This window comes from Scatophagus argus, chromosome 18 (assembly GCF_020382885.2).
Source record: "Scatophagus argus isolate fScaArg1 chromosome 18, fScaArg1.pri, whole genome shotgun sequence".
Taxonomy (NCBI): domain Eukaryota; kingdom Metazoa; phylum Chordata; class Actinopteri; family Scatophagidae; genus Scatophagus; species Scatophagus argus.
The window spans coordinates 757,069-776,002 of NC_058510.1; the positions used below are offsets into that span (position 1 = coordinate 757,069).

Here is an 18,934-nt window from a genome sequence, read left to right on the forward strand (position 1 = left end):
TCAGTGTTCTTGGACTAAGTCAAACTGATCGAACATGAACCCTGGAATGTGGGACATGATGGACGAACGAAGTGGACGTTGTGATGTCACCTTGCAGCAGGGAGCCATGGGGATTCGGTCTCCGTTTGCCAGCGTCAGAGTTTTGTTGTCGTCCAGAACCGAGTTCAGGTTCTCGATCCAAATGGCGTCAACTGGACCGTCCAGCACGATCCAGATGTACTCCCCCTGACACACACACATGCAGATTTTTATTATTATTATTGTTGTTGGTTTGCATTTCTCCGCATTCATTCATCTGTGCTGAAACATCCATCAACCTTCCTGGCCTTCAGAGTCTTCCTCCACAGAGTAGAGAAGATGCCGTCTGTCCAGTCGTTGGTGGTGACGTCCAGCGTGCCAAACATCTGCGAGGCTGTGATCGCTTTGGGGTTCATCCTCATCTCACGGTGGGGGGAGCCGCACTCTGACATGGCCTTCATTAGGGTGTGGATGCAGGCCGTCTTCCCGGCACCGCTGGGACCCAACGTCATCATACCTGCATAAGCACCACACAGCAGCATTAATTCAGTAATGCAGGAGGTACTGGTTCTCCAGAGGATGGACCCTTTGCTTTCAAATAAACTCATGACCTTCAGGACAAAATTTTATTATGGACATTTTCAGCTCCACTGCTGGTGTGGATCTAAGAATCATCAGCATGTTGTTTGCTCTGTCCAACACTTTCATGCTCTGCCTGTAATGATGGATACCATGTCGGACTCTCTGCGTCTCGTAGAGCTGAACCAGTTTGAGGATCCAGGGGGGATGAGGGATCAGACCGGCCTGCTGAGCCTGACTGAAGATGGCCGATTCCAAGTCTGGATACCCGGCTTTATCCAGAACTACAGAAAAACACAAGCAAACTTTCTTGTCTTTGTCTATGTCTTTAAACATATTTAGAAATTGTATCACATAATGATAAACATAAAACAACGGCTACAGAATGAAGTCGCTTCGTGGTTTCACTCCGGCTGCCTGATGCTCAGCCTGAGAAACATTCACATGTATAACTGTGTTTCAGCATGGTGTGTAGTGAGGGAGAAACCAACCAATGCCAGGGAACAGATCATTGATCAGACTCATAAACAGAGGCTCGTCCTCATCAACCTACAGAGAAACAGAGTCTATTTTAATGCACTTTCAAAATCCATGTGTATGTGTTACAGATGTACATAGTTATATTGTCCAGTGCATCCACTGTGAAGGTCGCTGCAAGACAAACACACCAGTTTGGAGAGGTTCATGTCTCTCAGGACCCTCATCACCACTGTCTTCTCTGGTTCTGACGGGTTGGATCTCTTCACAGCTCCCAGTGTCCTCAAAACGGACAAAATGTTCCTCAGACCAAAATCATAATGGACCTGGTGTAACAACATGACCAGTACCATGAAGTCAGATGTATAAAAAATACATATTGACACAAAACATGATTATGATTTATATGAAACATTTTGAAAGAAACTTTAAATCACTTAAAAATGAGACGAGGAAACTCTTCCTTTGGCCATGATAAGTAAAATACAGAAGGTAGAAAACTTTGTAATTTCATGACTGTTGCAGTACCAGCAGTATCACAGTCATAATGCCCCTGACCTGTTTGGAGAGCTGCTCCTCACACAGTTTGTAGAGGGTGTAGAACTTCCTGCTGAGGACCTGGTTATCACGGAAACCAGCACTGGCCAGTTTGACCCGCATGATGATGGCTCGGTCTGGGACCATCATGGCTACTGTGCGAAACTGAATCTTCAGGTTTTCAGGAAGCTCCTGTCGTCCAGCGTAACCGGGGTTCTGGAGAAAAGAGAAGTTACCCGTTAAATCTGAAACTCTGTGGTTGGTCCAGAGGCAGATCAGCTCTTCAGGTCTAGTTCTTCCTTTCTAGAAATCCCTGACCGGTTCTGAGACAGGTCCCTTGTAATACTTCAGATAGAAAACATAGGGGGGAGACAATCTTCCTATGACAAAAGCCTTTCCAGTCTCATGGGTGTGTCCTGTATTGCAGTTACTGGTTTATGGCTGTTTTGTTCTGCACAGTGTATTGATGAGGTCAGAGCTCAGTTACCATCGTGAGAAAGATGCCAAATTCAGGGTCCATGTCCACCACGTCTCCGTCAGTGAAGACAAACTGTTTCTTCTTGTTCTTCTTGCACTGTAGGACAATGTAGATCTGTTGGGCAGCGACGGACAGAACCGGCAGCTCGATGCGGTTGAACTCATCAAAGCAGCCCCAGGCCCCAGACTGGGCCAGTCCTGCAGAGACACAAAACAACAAACCAATGGCACTGGCTACATCCCAGTAGTCCTTTGGTTCTGATTTTGTCTACATTAGGCTGCCACCTTATACCTATTGACTGCTGATTTTTTTTTAGATCTTCATATGGTTTGAGACAACATGACCTGAGTATTCTTTGTGCTGACCTTGAGACCAACAGCAATAGATGAGGTAATCAGTTCTGTCTCTCCCACACACACACTTACACACCTTTGTAGATGCGTCCAAGCCCTCTGTAGTCCATCTGGTCGGAACAGTTGAAAACCACCACATATTTGCCCAGACAGCGGCCCATGTCTTTAGTGGTCTCTGTCTTGCCTGAAAAAACCAACACACTGAACTGGAGCAACAACAGAGTCAATATAAGAGTTTTTCACTGAGTCGTCACCTGAAACATATAGTAGGAGTTACCTGTTCCTGCAGGGCCTGCTGGAGCTCCACCCATGCTCATCCCCAGAGCCTGAGACAGAGTTATGTAACATCTGGACAGATGTGTAAAGAGTATTAACACATTAACATATTTGTTCCCTGACTGGGCAATGAAAGTGGGTTTGGTGCATGTGTCAGGTGTCGATGTACCTGTCTGTCAGTGGGGTGATGACCAGTCGGTCTGTACAGCCCAGGTACTCATTGCAGTAGCTGAACTCCACATCTGTGATTTGGATGACACATCTGTCTGCTTCCTCCAAGAAGTAAAACCTTGACTGTTTTTGCCACTCAAAGTCTGATGCACATCGCACGTTCAGGCGCACCTGATGGAGATGACAAAACATGACAGAAAATCCTACTTTGATCAACATCAGACCAGATTTTTGTTTGTCCTTCTGTCCACCCACCAGCTCATCGAAGATGTCTCTCTGGTGGACATGGATGGTGATGAGAGTCTCATACTTGGTCCTCTCGTTTCTGCTCAGCTCCCGGGTCGTCATGTCGATCAGCTCATTGAGAAGGTCGAGGAACTTCTGATTGGTCGACTGCATGATCTGTCAGCCAGTCAGATAGAAGACAGTGGGAGGGTGGTGAATCTGCATGAAAATGAACATGCTTCCACTCTCTTCCTATTTTCAAAATAATAATAAAAGCACCTTCTTGTCAGATTTGCTGAGGATGAGTGCATCTTCTGCGTCCCTGGTCCAGATCATCTGGATTCCCAGCAGGCCGACCTGAGCTGGAAATGCAGACTGGAACTCGAGTAGCTTCAGACTCGGGTCGCTGATGGACACGTAGGCCTGACGAATGATAGCATGGAGGGTCTGTCTCACCCCTGCTAGCAGCTGACCTAACCACACCTCCACATTCCCCTGGACGAGACAAGTCTTACAGTTACATCCACAGCATTCATGAGTCAAAGACATAAGCCATATTTATGACACATGTTCACGTGTTCTGTGGAAACAGTTTTGGTGTGTACCTGTGCCAGGACGGGTTGGCTCAGCTGCACAGTTTCACCTTCTTGAGACTGAAAGCTGGTGATCTGGTCGTACATTTTCTCATTGAAAACAACTCTGTTAACGTTGTCAAACAGACTGAGCAGATGAGCCTGAGTCAGAGACAGTTTCTCTATTATTAAAGTCAGATTTAAATCCAAAGAAAGAAGGTCTAACAAACAAAAACAAACTGAGAGGAAGTAAGGACAGCAGGACACTATGAATTTTAGCAAAGTAACCTGCTGTATACCACCTGTGCACTACCTGTATTGTGTGCGAGTCAGAGGCTTGGCCCAGAATCTCCAGCAAGGCGGGATCGGACACAAAGAAAAAACGAGGAAACACCAAACGCTTCTTCTCCAGGTAACCGGAAAGAGACTTCTGACAGACCTCCAACTGCTCCAGGAGGTGAGGGAGCAACTGGAGGAGGAAGATGAAGAATCAAGGATGAATCCTTACGACTAACACTCGTGTTTGACGACCATCGCAGAGTGTTGTGAGTGTTGTGTTGCTCAGAGGCACGCGGGTAGCACCTGGCTGAGCGTCTCGTCGCCCACGCAGCACTGCACCACGTTGGGAAGCTCGTGTGCTCGCTGCATAATCCTCTGCCACGACTTGTCGATGTTCTGGAAACGTTTGGCCTCCTGCAAGAGTCGAGAACTTTAAAAATTCTGACTGATGTGAGAGAGAATGTGAAAATGACATGATGAACATGTGACCTGAGGCAGCTGCTTGGCAATGTCTCCGCCCACGAACACGGCCTCCAGGTAGATCCAGAGGTTTTGAACCGACAGCCACTTCTCGATTATCTCGGAGGTGTTGGAGAGCTTCTGGACCCACAGCTGGATGGAGGGCTTGAATGGAGCGTTGTATCTGCAGGAGAATACAGATGTTCATCCATCCTTTTTAAAGCTTACATTCTTTCCTGTCTTTCAAAGCTCTTGTCGCTCTACTGGTTGGCACTGGCATTTCTGGCATCTCCACACTCCTTCCTTTCTTTCTTCCGTCCATTTCACTACCACTTACCAGATCTCTTTCTTTTCTGCCCCCTGAGTCTTCCTCTCTCTCTCTTCCTTCCTTCCTCTCAACACACCTGTTGCTCAGCAGCGACGTCAGCACCATCAGGCTGTCCTCCATCATGGAGATTTTCTCGGCTGTGTCAGCTCCTCTCAGCAGCAGTTCTCCTCTTGTCCTGAAGGTGGCGAAGCTGAGTGTCTGGCTGCTCCACTCGGCCACCACGTCCTTCAGCTTGGCCTCGATGTCGCGCTCCTTCACTGCGCTGATGCAAACATCCTGAGACAGCAGGAAATCAGTCAGAATCAGCTGCCATCTCACAGCAAAGGTCTTCAGAGAGAGGCACTATTTAAGTCAATTTGTTTAAGTTTGATTTCTGACTTGTTGAGTTCAGTCCAGGCTTTTCAGGATTACTCTTGACTCACAAAGTATAATCAGTTTTCCTGATTATCTAGTACTTTTTTCCCAACTTCTCCTGGTCATCTTGGACATTCCAGGGTTATATGACACTTTTCAGGATAGAAAACCAGTGCAGCAGTTAAACCAGAAACAAATACCTTTAACAGGTTGGGGCATCTCTTTCTTGTTTGCTATAAAAATGCTTGCAGTGCTTCCAGTATGACTACCTCAATGTCTTCTTTGTATTTCAACAGCGGCGCCTCCATGATGTTTTTGAGGGAAAAACTCTCGGACTCCACCTGGAAGCTGTGACCAGTCACCTCACTTAGGCGAGTCCAGTGTCGAGGCAGCATGGCCTGAAGGATGCAGCCAGTTCAGTTAACAGGAGTAACTACTGTTGCCTTGTAGAGTGTCAGTGATCCCTGCTGTATGTAGAGGCAGACAGACCTTGTTGGCCATCATGTAGAGCAGAGGGCAGCTCTCATTGAAGTCATCAATGGTTTTCTTCAGGTCTCTGAAGGCCTGCCACTCTTTCAACGCCTTTGGAAGCTTCCTGATCCTGAAAACACAAAAGAAGACAGTGAGACATGAAGTAAGAAAACGGGAACACTCCTTTTCAGAAGCCCCCCCTCCAGTGTACCTGTTCTGGAAGTCCTGCAGCTCGGCGTTGATCTTCTCGATGTTGAGGTCAGCCCATAGCACGTCATAGTAGCCGGTGACACTGTCGGTGACGGAGTCATACAAAGTGTAGAGTTTAGACAGCAGAGAGAGCTCCCTTTTGATCCTCTGCAGCTCTGGATACTCTGCACAGAAGGCATGGATGGTTAGGAAAGAAGGAATAAGAAGAGGAGAAAAGTAACCTGAAGTCAATCAGTCAGCCATACCGTTAACAGGAAGTCCAAACAGCTCCTCCCCTGCTGAGAAGGTGGTGTATTTCCTCCACAGTTGATCAAACTCAGCCTGAAAACTCTGCAGCCGCTCACTGGCTTCAGCGGGAGCCATGCCCTCCACCCCCGGACCCCTGCAGACACACAAGTTTGACTTCTTGCTTGTTATTGTGCACCATTGTGATTGTTTGTGCCTGATGTTTGTGTACCTGTTGTTGTATTCGGCGCAGAAGCTCTGAACGTGGCTCTGGAAGCTCTGCACTGCAGACAGCAGGTCAGTCTTCATGCTGGGTTGGATCTTCACAAGAGTGTTCTGGTTCTGCACCACCTGAAACCACAACACATTCATTACTGGGTTCCCCTTTAACTTCCACAAGGTGATCGCAAGTCTTCCTGAGGTCTGTAAAGACAATTTAAAATCTCTCAGTATAAGATCAGAAAAAAAAAAAAAGAAATGACAAAAACAAAACAGAAAGCAACGTTCTGTACCTGTGAGAACCTTGACCCTTAAAATACATTACATACACAAAAGTATTGGGCTGTTCCTCAGGGTTTGGGCTCGGCCCCTGACTTCCAGTGAAGGGAAATCTTAATGCTTCAGCACACCAAGACATTTTGGACAATGCTATGCTTCCAACTTTGTGGCAACAGTTTGTTGAAGGCCCTTTTCTATTCCAGCATGACTGTGAATGTGACTATGTGTGCTAACGATTTAGCTTCACAGTCATAGTTAAGATTTGGCCTATTGAAGGGCATAAAGAATTCTCTTTTTCAGATTTTTTTACATTTTAAGTCTCCAGCTTCTTCAGTTGCTTAGGAGATTGCTGCAATGCTCTTTTGCTGTGAAGGTCTAGAAAAGTTTTGTGGATGAAGAAACACCCAATGTTCTGTCAGCATGGGGGTGAGGAGATTATGATTCAATCTGCACTGGTAATGTTGATCAGTGTTAGAAGCTTGACATCTGTAACATCACCGTCCTGTGGTTTTCCAGTGCAGAATGATCATTGTTTTGTCTCCATGAATGGGTCACATCCTTCCCTCCGTCTCACCAGGACGTTCAGGTTCTTCCAGGCGTATGTCAGGCCGTCCACGCGCTCAGCATTCCCATCGTTGAAGAGAAGCTCGTGTTTGTTGAGCAGAGCGAAAGATTCCTCTACAGGGCCGATGTTGGCGTCGATACGAATCTCCGCCTCCCGAACCTCAAACAGAAACAGTGAGCAGGTGAATGAGTGGAGGAATGATGAACGAATTACAATCTAAAAAGAGGAAGAATAAATAATATCAGAAATAAACACAAGAATAGTGCTGATGGAGCAGGTAAGAAAGCAACACTGTGACCGACCTCTTTGAGTGCCGCCATGGCTCCTCTAACATCCTCCAGATCTGTGATTGGACGTTGTAGGCGTTTCGTCAGCCCATCCACGAACGAGAAGATGTCATCCATGTCGGCGGATGCCCGGCGGTGGAGCGCAGCACCGAAGGCTCGTTTCCAGAGACGACACTCCTGAGTGAGCGCCAGCTTCAGCTGGTCTGTGTCGAAGATAATCGCACCCACCGTGCAAAATGCCGGGAGCTCCAAGATCTGCAGCTCCAGCTTCTGTAGGGACAGCAAAGCATCATGGGTAAACCAGTTCCTCCACTGATGTTAGAGAAAAAACAGCTTGCTAAAAATGCCACAAACACTGTAACATGTACTGTGAACCAAGAGCTGGATGCTTATTTACATCCTAGTCATGAAGTTACAAGTTTGATCTGGTGTGGTCATGTGACAAACAGGAAGTGAACTCACAGAATAGAAGGAGATCTGAGAGCTGAATTCTGTCAGCGAGGGGTCGGACTGCAGGAAGGCCTGGACCTGCTCCTCGGGGTCCTAAACACATCCTGCTGTCAGTCCAGATCAACAACAACAACAACAACACACACACACACACACTCACTCACACACACACACACACACACACACACCTGGATCCACAGAGCAGAGAAGTGATCGAGTTCATTCAAGGTGTCTGCAGCCTGAGATCTCAGTGACGACACGATGGAGCTGAGCTGGATCACCAACCTGCTCCAAACAACAACAACAACAACAACAACACGGTCTTCATCATTATCATCATCGTGGGTCTTGTACACCGGTCAGGAAGCTTCTCATTAAATATTAGACACATTTTCAGTGTAGTGTAGTCCAATAAAACATCAGATGTGTTGCAGGACTCTTGTTTAGAGCTAACTGGCTAATAACCAGCTAATGAAAACCTCGTTGTCCATGTAAAAGCCACACTGATCGGACTGACTTGGTGATGTCTTTGTGTTCAGCCAGCTGTCTGTCCAGAGGCCTCAGCATCGGTGGCTTCACCGGGATGTCGTCCCCCGCGTCTCGAACCGCCGCCTGCTCCACCTGGCAGACAGAGCAATGCTGGACTGTCACTGGCTGTCTGGCAACGCATGTCTCCAAAACACGAGGATGAGTGTGAGCACAGCATGTGTACCTGCTGCTGTTTGTACTGCAGGTGAGAGTACGTCCACAGGGGGATGTCTTTGGTCACAGACAGCACAACATTCACCAGCTTGTTCACCGTACCCTGAAACACACAAACACACGCTCATTTGGTCAAAGCCGCGAGCTTGAGGTCGGTCGAGTTCTCCCACACCAAACTCTCTGAGGAGCTGCTTTGTGGACAGGGGGGGTCCTGTCACGGTCAGGTGAAGGACACAATGCAACACGACAGGTTACGGTAAATCAAAGAAGATGTCAAATTTAGACTTAATCAAACTACATCAGGACATAAAAAGGGCCACTAAAATAAAGAGCGAGAAAGTATAAATAATACAGCACAGTTGGGAGGACGTTGTTGTCTGACATACCTTTCGATGCACTGATCACAACTGGTTGACACACCATCAGATATGAAGTTCATTCAGATGATGAACACGTCACTGTAGAGGGAACAGACGTACCTGGATGTCGTCCAGGCTGGGTCTCAGGACGATGGTGGGGATGGCGAGCTGGATGGACGCTCTGAAGAGAGGAGGAGGAGTTGATTGGCTCCTGCAGGAGGAAGAGGAGGAGGAGGAGGACGGCTGGTATTTGGGGACGTGGAGTCTCTTCCTCAGAGCGTCCAGAGAGGATTTGGTGGCTGAGAGGAAAACAGCAGATCAAAATCAACACCCTGAGGTAACGTAGCTAATTTTTATTGGTGTTAAAACTGTAGAATGATTTGTAAAGCCTGCAAAAATGTCCAAAATACTATAAAAAATTCTCTGGGAGTGAAGATCGAGAAGAAAAGATGGAAGGAAGATGAGAAAGATGGAGGGTTAGGAAGTAAGGAAGTAAGGGAAGGAAACAAGGTAGGAAAGAAGGCTGACCTTTGACCAGGGCCTCCGTGTTGCGATGACAGAGCTGACCAATCAGGTTGTAGAAACGACAAGGAAGACAAGACTGACAGCGAGTCTTCTGCTTGGAGTCCGGATGGAGACACTGGAAAGATCCCTGAGGAGACAAGGAAAGAGGAGAGGAGAATTAACGAATGAAGAAAGTACAATTTAGCTTTATCCCAGCACTCACTCCTGTGTGTGTGTGTGTGTGTGTGTGTGTGTGTGTGTGTGTGTTACCTCCAGATTTACAGTCTCTGTTGTCTTCATCTTCCTCTTCAGCTCCTCAATCAGCTCAAACACATATTTCTCTACCTGCTGACTCTGCCTGCACAGACACACACACACACACACACACACACACACACACGCACACGCACACACACACAGTAACTGAGCGGACTCCAGATTGGTCCACTAAAGCCAGTCATTCAGCAGTGAACCAGTGACATCAGTGTTACCAGTTGAGAGCAGCAGCAGCAGCCTGGACTGAGCTGTCTGTCTGCAGTAGGAGGTCCTGAGGTGAGACAGTTGAGTCTTCAGGCAGGACCAGCAGACAGCAGGACGACATGGCCTCAAGCAGCCGCCTGATGCGACACTCCAACAGGTCTGTGGCCACTTTGGACACCTGCTCCAGGTCCTTCAGAGCCACATACACACTCTCTATGACTGAGCAGGACACACAGAGCAGGTCGACGTTTATTGATTAAATGGGTATCACAGGTCACTTGAGGTCTTATGTTATCTGCATCTGTCCAACCGTTAACTCATTGATTTATTCCTGTTTACATGTGTCAGTGTTGAGAGCAGTCCAGGACAGCGTGGTGAGTCCAGGGGAGAGAGACGCCTCCACCCGATCGACGAAGGGCTGCATCAGAGGGAGGAGGAAAGGGGGGATCCTGGCAACCATCGCGCTGTAGTCCTGGAGCAACACCAGCAGCCTGGACCAGCAGACAGCCGAGTGAAACTCAGTACAAGTTGAACAAAGATCAGGCGCTTTACTATCAGAAGTGACAAAGAGAAGCAGTAAATCCTGACATTTAAGAAGCCGGAATCAGCAAAAGCTTGACTGAAACGACTAATCGATTATCCAAGTAGTCGACTAATTTTCTTTCAATCGACAAATCGATTCATCGACTAATCATTGCAGCTGTCAAATGCACTGAGTCTGTTCCCTCTTGTCAAGCTGAAGTGTACTTTTTACTGTGTCAAAGGCTTTTGCTTGCCACAGTAAATAGACAGCAGCAGTTCTCACCGCTTGTACAGAGCTTTGACTTGTGCTTCTCTAAAGCTCATCTTCTGGATGACTTTTGGCACAGTCACCCCCAGTTTGGCCATCCAGCGGGCTTCCTGCAGCACCTCCAGCACCACAGGGTCCAGGTTCACAAAAACCTCCTTAGGAAACACACACACAGTAAACACACAGCAAAGACACAGAACTGAGACATAGATGCGCTCACATGTACAAGGTAATTTGATTCGGAGCTGAAAAATCATGACAACGATTTGAAAGCTCGGTCCACCGATGTGTCATCATGTCATCCAGCACCTTGCTGTTCTCCTGTCGGACCAGCAGGGCGGCGCTCAGGCAGTGCGGCGCACTCTCGGCAGCCTGACTCCAGGCCTGCAGGTGCAGCACCTCGTACTGCAGCAACACCACGGCCATCTTGTTGTAGCTCTGGATCACTTTAGTCATTTCGGGTCCCTGGCAGAGAGAGAGAGAGAGAGAGGGACAGGGAGGGTACCTGAGCTCATATTGATAAGTAATACTGATGATTGATTGCTTAAGGCCGAGGTTGTACCTTGAGGACATCGAGCTTCTTCTTCAGGGTCAACATGGGAGCTTCAATCTTCCTGAAAAGCTGACGACACCACAGGATCCTTCCTGCCACCTGAGAGGGAGGCAGAGATGGACAGAGAGACAGCTGCTGTCCCTGCTTTACAAAAAACTAATCTGCAACTACTGATAACCGAATAAAAACATTTGCTGGTTCAAACTTCATGATAGTAAACTTTCTGGATTGTTGGTCAGACAAAATGAGACATTTAAAGACATCACTTTGGGTAATGGGACAAGTTTATTTTCAGACATCAATACTTTGAGAAGACAGTCTGCAGACTGATCAATAATAAGAAGAATGGCTCATGTTCTGGAGTCAGACAGACAGGTGAGAGAGACAGGTGTCTGTACCGGGGGCAGGTTGCGTCCTGTGGGTGGTCTGTCTCTCTGTCTCTGGTAGGTCTTCCTCAGCAGCTCCAGCTCTCTGCTGTAGCGCTGCAGCAGCAGCAGGTAGTGCTGTGTCAGGTCCAGATGGGCCGTTGGACCCGACTCGAACACCGCCAGCAGCTCCAGCATCCGCTCCGTCTGAAACACAAGCGCTCCTCTTAATGCTGGACAGAACATGTCCATCCATCAGTTATGGCTGGTCTCAGTTCAGATTACATCCAACTCACAGAGAGAGACTGTCGGAACCAAAAGTCCAGCAGAGACTGAAGTGACTGGAACAAGCCCTGAACCTGGAGCTGGAAGCCTGCATAGTCACTGTCAAACTGAGACACACGCAGATCATCATCATCGTCATCATCATCAGAGCTCCTCTAAGAAGAAACCAAAACATCTGCATCTCCCCCTGGTGGCTGGCTGCAGTACAGCTCATAAACTCCTCCCCCTTCATATTAGCAGATGGGACAAACTAAAAACTTTTACGCTACTGATCACTTTACCATTTTTATATAATTTCTGTCTTTTTACCTCCATCTTGCGATGGTCCAGGACGTCATAGCTCTTGGACTTGGTTGTGGACACAATGTTCTGGTAGCGAACATAAATCTTGTCAACACCCTCGACCTGGAACACAGCTCAGCTCAGTCTTCTCTGTACGAAACGCAGCATCTCTGTGATGCTGTGTGCTCAACAGACTCAAGAGTTCTACTGTTAGCTGCATCAGCAAACCGTCAGTGACATCCAGTTACACTATATGGACAAAAGTATTGGGTCACACAGCCCATCACACCAACAGGGACTTTAATGGCGTCTCATTGTAAACACTCAGACAGCTTTGCAGCTCTAACAGCTTCCACTCTTCTGTGAAGGCTTTCCACAACATGTTGGAGTGTTTCTGTGGGAATTTGTGCCCATTCATGCAGTAGAGCATTTGTGAGGTCACACACTGATGTTGGACCAAAAGGCCTGGCTCACAGTCTCAAAGTTGGAAGCATAGCATTGTCCAAAATGTCTTGGTGTGCCGAAGCATTAAGATTTCCCTTCACTGGAAGTCAGGGGCCGAGTCCAAACCCTGAGAAACATCCTCATAGAGGGGTGTTTGGATACTTTTGTCCATGTAGTGTATCCGTTAAGTTAAACCAAAACATTTGATGTTTTAATCTGTCTACAGTTTGAACAGCTTTGTATTTCTGTACTAAATTTCTGTTGGGTAACACGTCAGCAGTTACATAACGAGACGTCATAAAAAACACATATTTGTAAGAGTTTATGAACTCATCCATAGATTTTTTCTTCTTCTTTACTTCCTGGATTTTATCAGCAACCAGACAAAAAACAAAAATAACAACATCAATAATCATAAAAATGCAGAATATTGAAGCCAATAATCAGTGTATGCCTTCATGTGTTGGAGAGCAGCCAGGCTCTCCAGTGAAGACACCATGTCAGCAATCTTCTCCACACGCCTGCAGAAGGCATCAAACTTCCCAAAGATGTAGTTCTCACTGAGAAGGAGGAAGCAGAGGAGGAAAAAAGGCTGAAAGTCACATCAGTGAGGCTCTGACTGCAGGTGAGAGGATGAACTGCTGCTCTGTGTTTACCTGAAGTCAAACTGTCTGCTTTCAGGATTTTCTCTCAGTTTGTCTCTGATGCTCTGGAAGCTCCTCTGATACTCCGCATTCAGACGACAGCAGTCAGAGATACGCTGCAGCAGCACCGGCCTGACACGCACACACACAGACAGACACAGAGACAGACACAGAGACACGCACACACACAGACAGACACAGAGACATGCACAGAGACACGCACAGAGACAGACACAGACACAGACACAGAGACACGCACACACAGAGACAGACACAGAGACACGCACAGAGACACGCACACACAGAGACAGACACAGAGACATGCACAGAGACACACACAGAGACACACACAGAGACACACACAGAGACAGACACAGAGACACACACAGAGACAGACACAGACACAGACACAGAGACACGCACACACAGAGACAGACACAGAGACACGCACAGAGACACGCACACACAGAGACAGACACAGAGACACGCACAGAGACACACACAGAGACACACACAGAGACACACACAGAGACACGCACACACAGAGACAGACACAGAGACACGCACAGAGACACGCACACACAGAGACAGACACAGAGACATGCACAGAGACACACACAGAGACACACACAGAGACACACACAGAGACAGACACAGAGACACACACAGAGACAGACACAGAGACACACACAGAGACACACACAGAGACAGACACAGAGACAGACACAGAGACACACACAGAGACACACACAGACATGCACAGAGACACACACAGAGACACACACAGACAGACACACACAGACAGACAGACACAGAGACACGCACACACAGAGACAGACACAGAGACACGCACAGAGACACACACAGAGACACACACAGAGACACACACAGAGACAGACACAGAGACAGACACAGAGACACGCACACACAGAGACAGACACAGAGACAAGCACAGAGACACGCACACACAGAGACAGACACAGAGACACGCACAGAGACACACACAGAGACACACACAGAGACACACACAGAGACAGACACAGAGACACACACAGAGACAGACACAGAGACACACACAGAGACACACACAGAGACAGACACAGAGACAGACACAGAGACACACACAGAGACACACACAGAGACACACACAGACATGCACAGAGACACACACAGAGACACACACAGACAGACACACACAGACAGACAGACACACAGACAGACACACAGTTTTATGTTTCATGTCGTCTAAAGGAGACATATCGGGCCTCATCAGGACTGGTGGTCTCGTGGTCCCGTACCTGCTGTGGTCCCAGATGTGGGTCACGCCCTGCAACAGGTAGCTCCTGCAGGTGGTGATCATCTGGTTGGTGACCTTGAGCAGGAGGGAGGTCATTCGCTCTGAGGTGTTGTAGTACTGAGAGACGGTGTGGATCATCCTGATGCTGGCCATCAGGCCGGGGATGTGCTCCAGCATACTGGTCTGTCAGAGAGGGGACAGACCACCAAACAACACGTCTTCACCTGAGGAAGGGAAACCTGAACCCTGAACACGAGCTGTGTCGGCTTTATGGTTAAGCAGGTAAAACAAATTTAACGCAAAGCCGAATTCTCACGTCCTCGGGGCCAAATCAGAGCAGCTTGTTTTGGATAAACTGTTGCCTCCACAGCATGAAAGGTCCAGTGCGGAGCATTTAGCTGCTAACGATACAGACAAAAGTATTGGGACACCTGACCATCACACCAACAGGGACTTTAACGACAGCTTTGCAGCTATTACAGCTGTATGCAAAGCAAGGTCCACAGAGACATGGCCAGATGAGTCTGGTGCAGAAGAAGCCAGCTGGCCCCACCACAAGCACAAAATCCTGCAGAAAGCCTTCCCTGAAGAGCGGAAGGTGCCACAGCCGCGGGGTGGGGGGGGTGGCGTGGGGATAACGCCACACCACCGTCCATGCAGAGAATTGGATGTCCCCAAAGTCTCCACTGGTATACCAGTCAGGTGTCCCAATAGTTCTCTCGAGCTATGAAATTTTAAAACCGTCGGCAGCAGCCGTCACAAATGGGTGGAAGATTTGAATTCAAAGACGGAATACAAAACACAAAAAGTCAGATTTTTACCGGAGTGCATTTCCCCAGAGGTCCAAAGAACTTGTCCAGAGTGTAGAGATACTTCACGTTGTCCTTGGCCTCATTAGCCACGGCTGTGATGTCCCCGTCCTGACACAGTCAATCAGTTGTGATGTTAGCAACATGAACCTGACGGCTGAGAACTAAACTCAACTCAATTCAACGACCCACTTCAACAAACACGAGTCCCACGTGTCGACTTTGATCTTTTGTTCTTAACTTTTCATCACTAACCTACCAAATAAAACAGCTTGCCACAGTAAGCCGTATGAGGACTCATCTGCGAGGCAACACGCATCTTTTAGTGTGGGGCTCAAACATGGAGGAAAAGTTATGTTTTGGGTTCTTGTGTTCAGTGAGCGGTCTCTGAGTAGCGTTAACAAGGCGGCGCTCAGTGGCCACAGAGCTTTAACTGCATGTCGGCGACATCTGCGGAAGATTTTAGACGTTTGGGCCAAACTTTGTGAGAGTTGGTGAGTTTTCAGTTCGTGGTGTCACCCTCATCGGGTGGAATTGAACAACAAATCAAGTGTGTGGTTCACCAGTTCTCTCCAGGTCCGTAGGATTCGGGACTTGGAGACCTGCAGAACTCCCAGGGTCCTTTTCACCTCAGGACGCTTCACTTCCTCTATCAGACTAACACACACACACACACTTTGGTCAGCATTGCTCATACACAATAAGATGGCGACTGTGGATCTGTAGTGTGTCCACCTGTTGAAGGTCACCATGCGTCTCTTCCAGTGCTCCAGCTCAGCAGAAGGACCCACGTCACCGGCCTCCTTCCTCATCTGCTCGCTCTCTGTCAACACTTGTTTGATCTGATTGGTCCACACTGAGACCACGCCCTCCAGACGCTCCACCAGCTCACTGTTATTGGCTGAGAGCAGAGGCAGAAGCTGTTTTTTATTATGACAGCTACATGTTGTGGGGTGCAGGATCACCTCTCTGGACGATCTTTCTTACATGTTTCTCTGGGTGTAACCCGGACCACTTGCCAATCCCTATCAGACCTCATCCTCGGATTTAAATCAGATGTAAAGCAGATCTTTGACATCACACTGTATCCAGGAATCTCTGAGAGTCAGTGGATAAACAGTCGTTCCTAAACCTCTCTGTACATCTGGATTTCGTGTATCATCACATCCCTTTGACATATTGTTGGTTTTTTGCATCTCCCTCCAGACTGACATGTCTAAGTGTGGATTTAGTCAATTAAAGGGATGATTTTGATCACCCAAAGTAGAAGAAGCTGTAACAAAGTCACCGTTGGGTCGAGGAAGAGTAGGCAGATCTAGCTGTGGTAGACCTTCCTACCTGCTGCCGTGTAGTCTGCAGGGCTGTTCAGCTGGCCGATGGCATCAGGAAGGTCGACCTGCTGCAGCTGGAACTTCCTCTCCATGTTCGCTCTGGCCGAACTCAGATTACTGACGAACTGGTCCACTGAAGACAGAAAGGACTGGACATCTGGACTGGATGCGCCTTTCTGCACAGAGCCCCATGTCTGGACACAAGACAAAGGCTCCGCAGTCGAGGCTTGTACCAGGAGACAAACTACAGACATTCAGTCATCACTAGTGATGCTCCAGTGTCCTCTGAATCCACATAAATCATCCACCCGCCACCCACCTGAACTGGAGTTTTTTCCACACGGTCATTTCACTGCACCTCAATGAATTTACTGTGTATTGACTAAGGTTATTACCCAGGTGCCTGTACATAATCGCAGCAGAACACTGAACAGGTGGAGGTGTGTACCTGCTGTGATCTGAGGGCCGGCAACATGATGTGAGCCAGCAGAGTCTCCACACTGTTCAGGATGCTGCCATTGCTGCAGTCCAACATGCCGAAGTTCACCTCCTGTAAACACAGCAGGAAGTACAGCGGTCAACAGGATGTCCAGCCTCCTTCTGTCTGAGGGCCAAGCCAAGTTACAGACCTGCTGTACGTTAGCGGTGGTTATCGCCTTGTCAGTGGTTCTCAGGAAGAACAGACACTTTCCCAGTAGAGGCTGGAAAAAAACAGAAATGTTTCATTCAGTCGGATACTTTCATGTGTACGTTTGCACAGGCAAAACCAAGTGGTCTTTGTGCCTAAACCTGACCAGACCCAATACACAACACAAAGTACTGCAAAAAGCTGGACAATAAAAAATGTTTAAGTTTCAACGTGACGGTGGTGTGCAGGAACATGCAGCGAAAGCATTTATTCTGGTGACTGTGTAAAGATGTTGATGGATCTAAAACTTTTAGCCTGAAAAGCTTCTCTTCGTTTCTTTTTGCCTGCACAAAGAGCTCAGATTTGCTGTTTCTACCGTCTTAATAAAGATTCAACAGATTATGAGATGTTCTCAGCTGCTCTCAGGTCCAAACCTGAGATGTATACCTTCAGATCAGACAGGACCTGGAACCAACGTGGACTGTTGGATGAGTTTCAGGATTTTAACCTTTGTTCTGCGCTGGTCTCTCATAGAGACGGCAACTTAAATACAAGAGACGCAGAGATGGACACTTGTCTAACCGGTCCTGAGACAGACGTGTCAGACTGTGTAATGGAAGCTGAAGGCGTTTCCTGTCAGCTCATTAACAAACAGTCCCATAGCAACACAACACAGATGCAGCTGGAGCAGTTTGCATTGAACATGAAGCAGAGTGAACCTCCTCACACAGATCTGACAGCACTTCTCTTCATGTCTGATAAACCTCACTAGTTCTGATTCCATGTTTTTTTTTCCAAGAAGCCATGAAGTTCTGTAGGAACTTTACTTGTATTTTGATGTAAATGCAGACCAAAACAGCTGGTTAAGCAGATGATGTGTACCTCAGAGCTCCCCGTGGCGAGGAAGAGTTTCCTGTGAGCCACAGCTGAGGTCGCGAAGTCCACAAACAGGGAGTGAGTGGAGGACAGATTCTGCAGAGAAGGACAAACAGAACAAAGGATAGACAGTACAGAGAGAGACAGGAAAGGCAACAAACAGAAGTCACATGAATTAAAATATATTTTCACGTGAGAAAAGTTACCTGTTTCACATGCTGATAGAAGAAAATCAGCTTCTTGGATCCGTTGGCAGCAAAGAAATCATTGATCAGATTGAACTGGAAGACATGATTTATCCAAAGATTGACCCCTGACTCTTGGACAACAGAGGACAGGTCATTTGATTCAGTTTGTAGTTTTGTCACCTTGTCATCAGAGATGAGGGCGTCCTCCACCTCGGGCTCGCTCAGCGTCCCGCCATCCACCAACCTGCTGATCAAGTATTTGTGTCGAGAGTCCAGCGCTGCTCGTCTGTCCTCCTTCATGGCTCTGGCCTGCTTTGCCATTTCTCTCCTTGCCTCATTGGACAACAGCAGTGTCTTTTTACCTGACACCTGGACACACGTTTAGTCTCAGAAACACTGCACAGAGTGCTGCCTGTTGGGGATGTTCACTCTGCACCATTTTTGTCAGTCACCTGACTCCCCAGCGTGGGGGTGAAGACAAACTGACTGAATCTTTACCCTCAGATGAACTGTGCCCTTAAAAATGTATTTACATGCCTGCATCCTAGCATGGTAGCGCCTCCTGTGGCTGGCTGTGTTACTGTG

General features: G+C 47.8%; 1 protein-coding gene across 1 annotated transcript in view; it reads right to left on the minus strand.

Annotated features, from left to right (window-relative positions):
- Positions 1–18,934, minus strand: part of dnah5l (dynein, axonemal, heavy chain 5 like) — a 35,473-nt gene that overhangs the window by 15,232 nt on the left and 1,307 nt on the right. Inside the window, exons 4-54 of the mRNA XM_046370599.1 lie at positions 18,530–18,718; positions 18,368–18,442; positions 18,168–18,257; positions 17,287–17,358; positions 17,106–17,207; positions 16,665–16,851; positions 16,062–16,227; positions 15,890–15,983; positions 15,339–15,437; positions 14,519–14,700; positions 13,233–13,352; positions 13,031–13,136; positions 12,160–12,255; positions 11,862–11,957; positions 11,599–11,772; positions 11,210–11,299; positions 10,957–11,112; positions 10,663–10,802; positions 10,197–10,348; positions 9,869–10,076; positions 9,648–9,735; positions 9,402–9,525; positions 8,994–9,172; positions 8,525–8,617; positions 8,330–8,433; positions 8,001–8,097; positions 7,825–7,905; positions 7,378–7,632; positions 7,085–7,234; positions 6,245–6,363; positions 6,033–6,169; positions 5,789–5,951; positions 5,596–5,707; positions 5,376–5,504; positions 4,829–5,028; positions 4,455–4,608; positions 4,269–4,379; positions 4,000–4,155; positions 3,720–3,848; positions 3,394–3,609; positions 3,145–3,291; positions 2,888–3,060; positions 2,720–2,790; positions 2,519–2,626; positions 2,099–2,286; positions 1,633–1,827; positions 1,266–1,400; positions 1,089–1,146; positions 750–881; positions 318–535; positions 91–225 (exon numbers count right to left, since the gene is read on the minus strand). Coding sequence (XP_046226555.1) covers positions 91–225; positions 318–535; positions 750–881; positions 1,089–1,146; positions 1,266–1,400; positions 1,633–1,827; positions 2,099–2,286; positions 2,519–2,626; positions 2,720–2,790; positions 2,888–3,060; positions 3,145–3,291; positions 3,394–3,609; positions 3,720–3,848; positions 4,000–4,155; positions 4,269–4,379; positions 4,455–4,608; positions 4,829–5,028; positions 5,376–5,504; positions 5,596–5,707; positions 5,789–5,951; positions 6,033–6,169; positions 6,245–6,363; positions 7,085–7,234; positions 7,378–7,632; positions 7,825–7,905; positions 8,001–8,097; positions 8,330–8,433; positions 8,525–8,617; positions 8,994–9,172; positions 9,402–9,525; positions 9,648–9,735; positions 9,869–10,076; positions 10,197–10,348; positions 10,663–10,802; positions 10,957–11,112; positions 11,210–11,299; positions 11,599–11,772; positions 11,862–11,957; positions 12,160–12,255; positions 13,031–13,136; positions 13,233–13,352; positions 14,519–14,700; positions 15,339–15,437; positions 15,890–15,983; positions 16,062–16,227; positions 16,665–16,851; positions 17,106–17,207; positions 17,287–17,358; positions 18,168–18,257; positions 18,368–18,442; positions 18,530–18,718 — 6,951 coding nt within the window. The remainder of the gene's footprint in view (positions 1–90; positions 226–317; positions 536–749; positions 882–1,088; positions 1,147–1,265; positions 1,401–1,632; positions 1,828–2,098; positions 2,287–2,518; positions 2,627–2,719; positions 2,791–2,887; positions 3,061–3,144; positions 3,292–3,393; positions 3,610–3,719; positions 3,849–3,999; positions 4,156–4,268; positions 4,380–4,454; positions 4,609–4,828; positions 5,029–5,375; positions 5,505–5,595; positions 5,708–5,788; positions 5,952–6,032; positions 6,170–6,244; positions 6,364–7,084; positions 7,235–7,377; positions 7,633–7,824; positions 7,906–8,000; positions 8,098–8,329; positions 8,434–8,524; positions 8,618–8,993; positions 9,173–9,401; positions 9,526–9,647; positions 9,736–9,868; positions 10,077–10,196; positions 10,349–10,662; positions 10,803–10,956; positions 11,113–11,209; positions 11,300–11,598; positions 11,773–11,861; positions 11,958–12,159; positions 12,256–13,030; positions 13,137–13,232; positions 13,353–14,518; positions 14,701–15,338; positions 15,438–15,889; positions 15,984–16,061; positions 16,228–16,664; positions 16,852–17,105; positions 17,208–17,286; positions 17,359–18,167; positions 18,258–18,367; positions 18,443–18,529; positions 18,719–18,934) is intronic.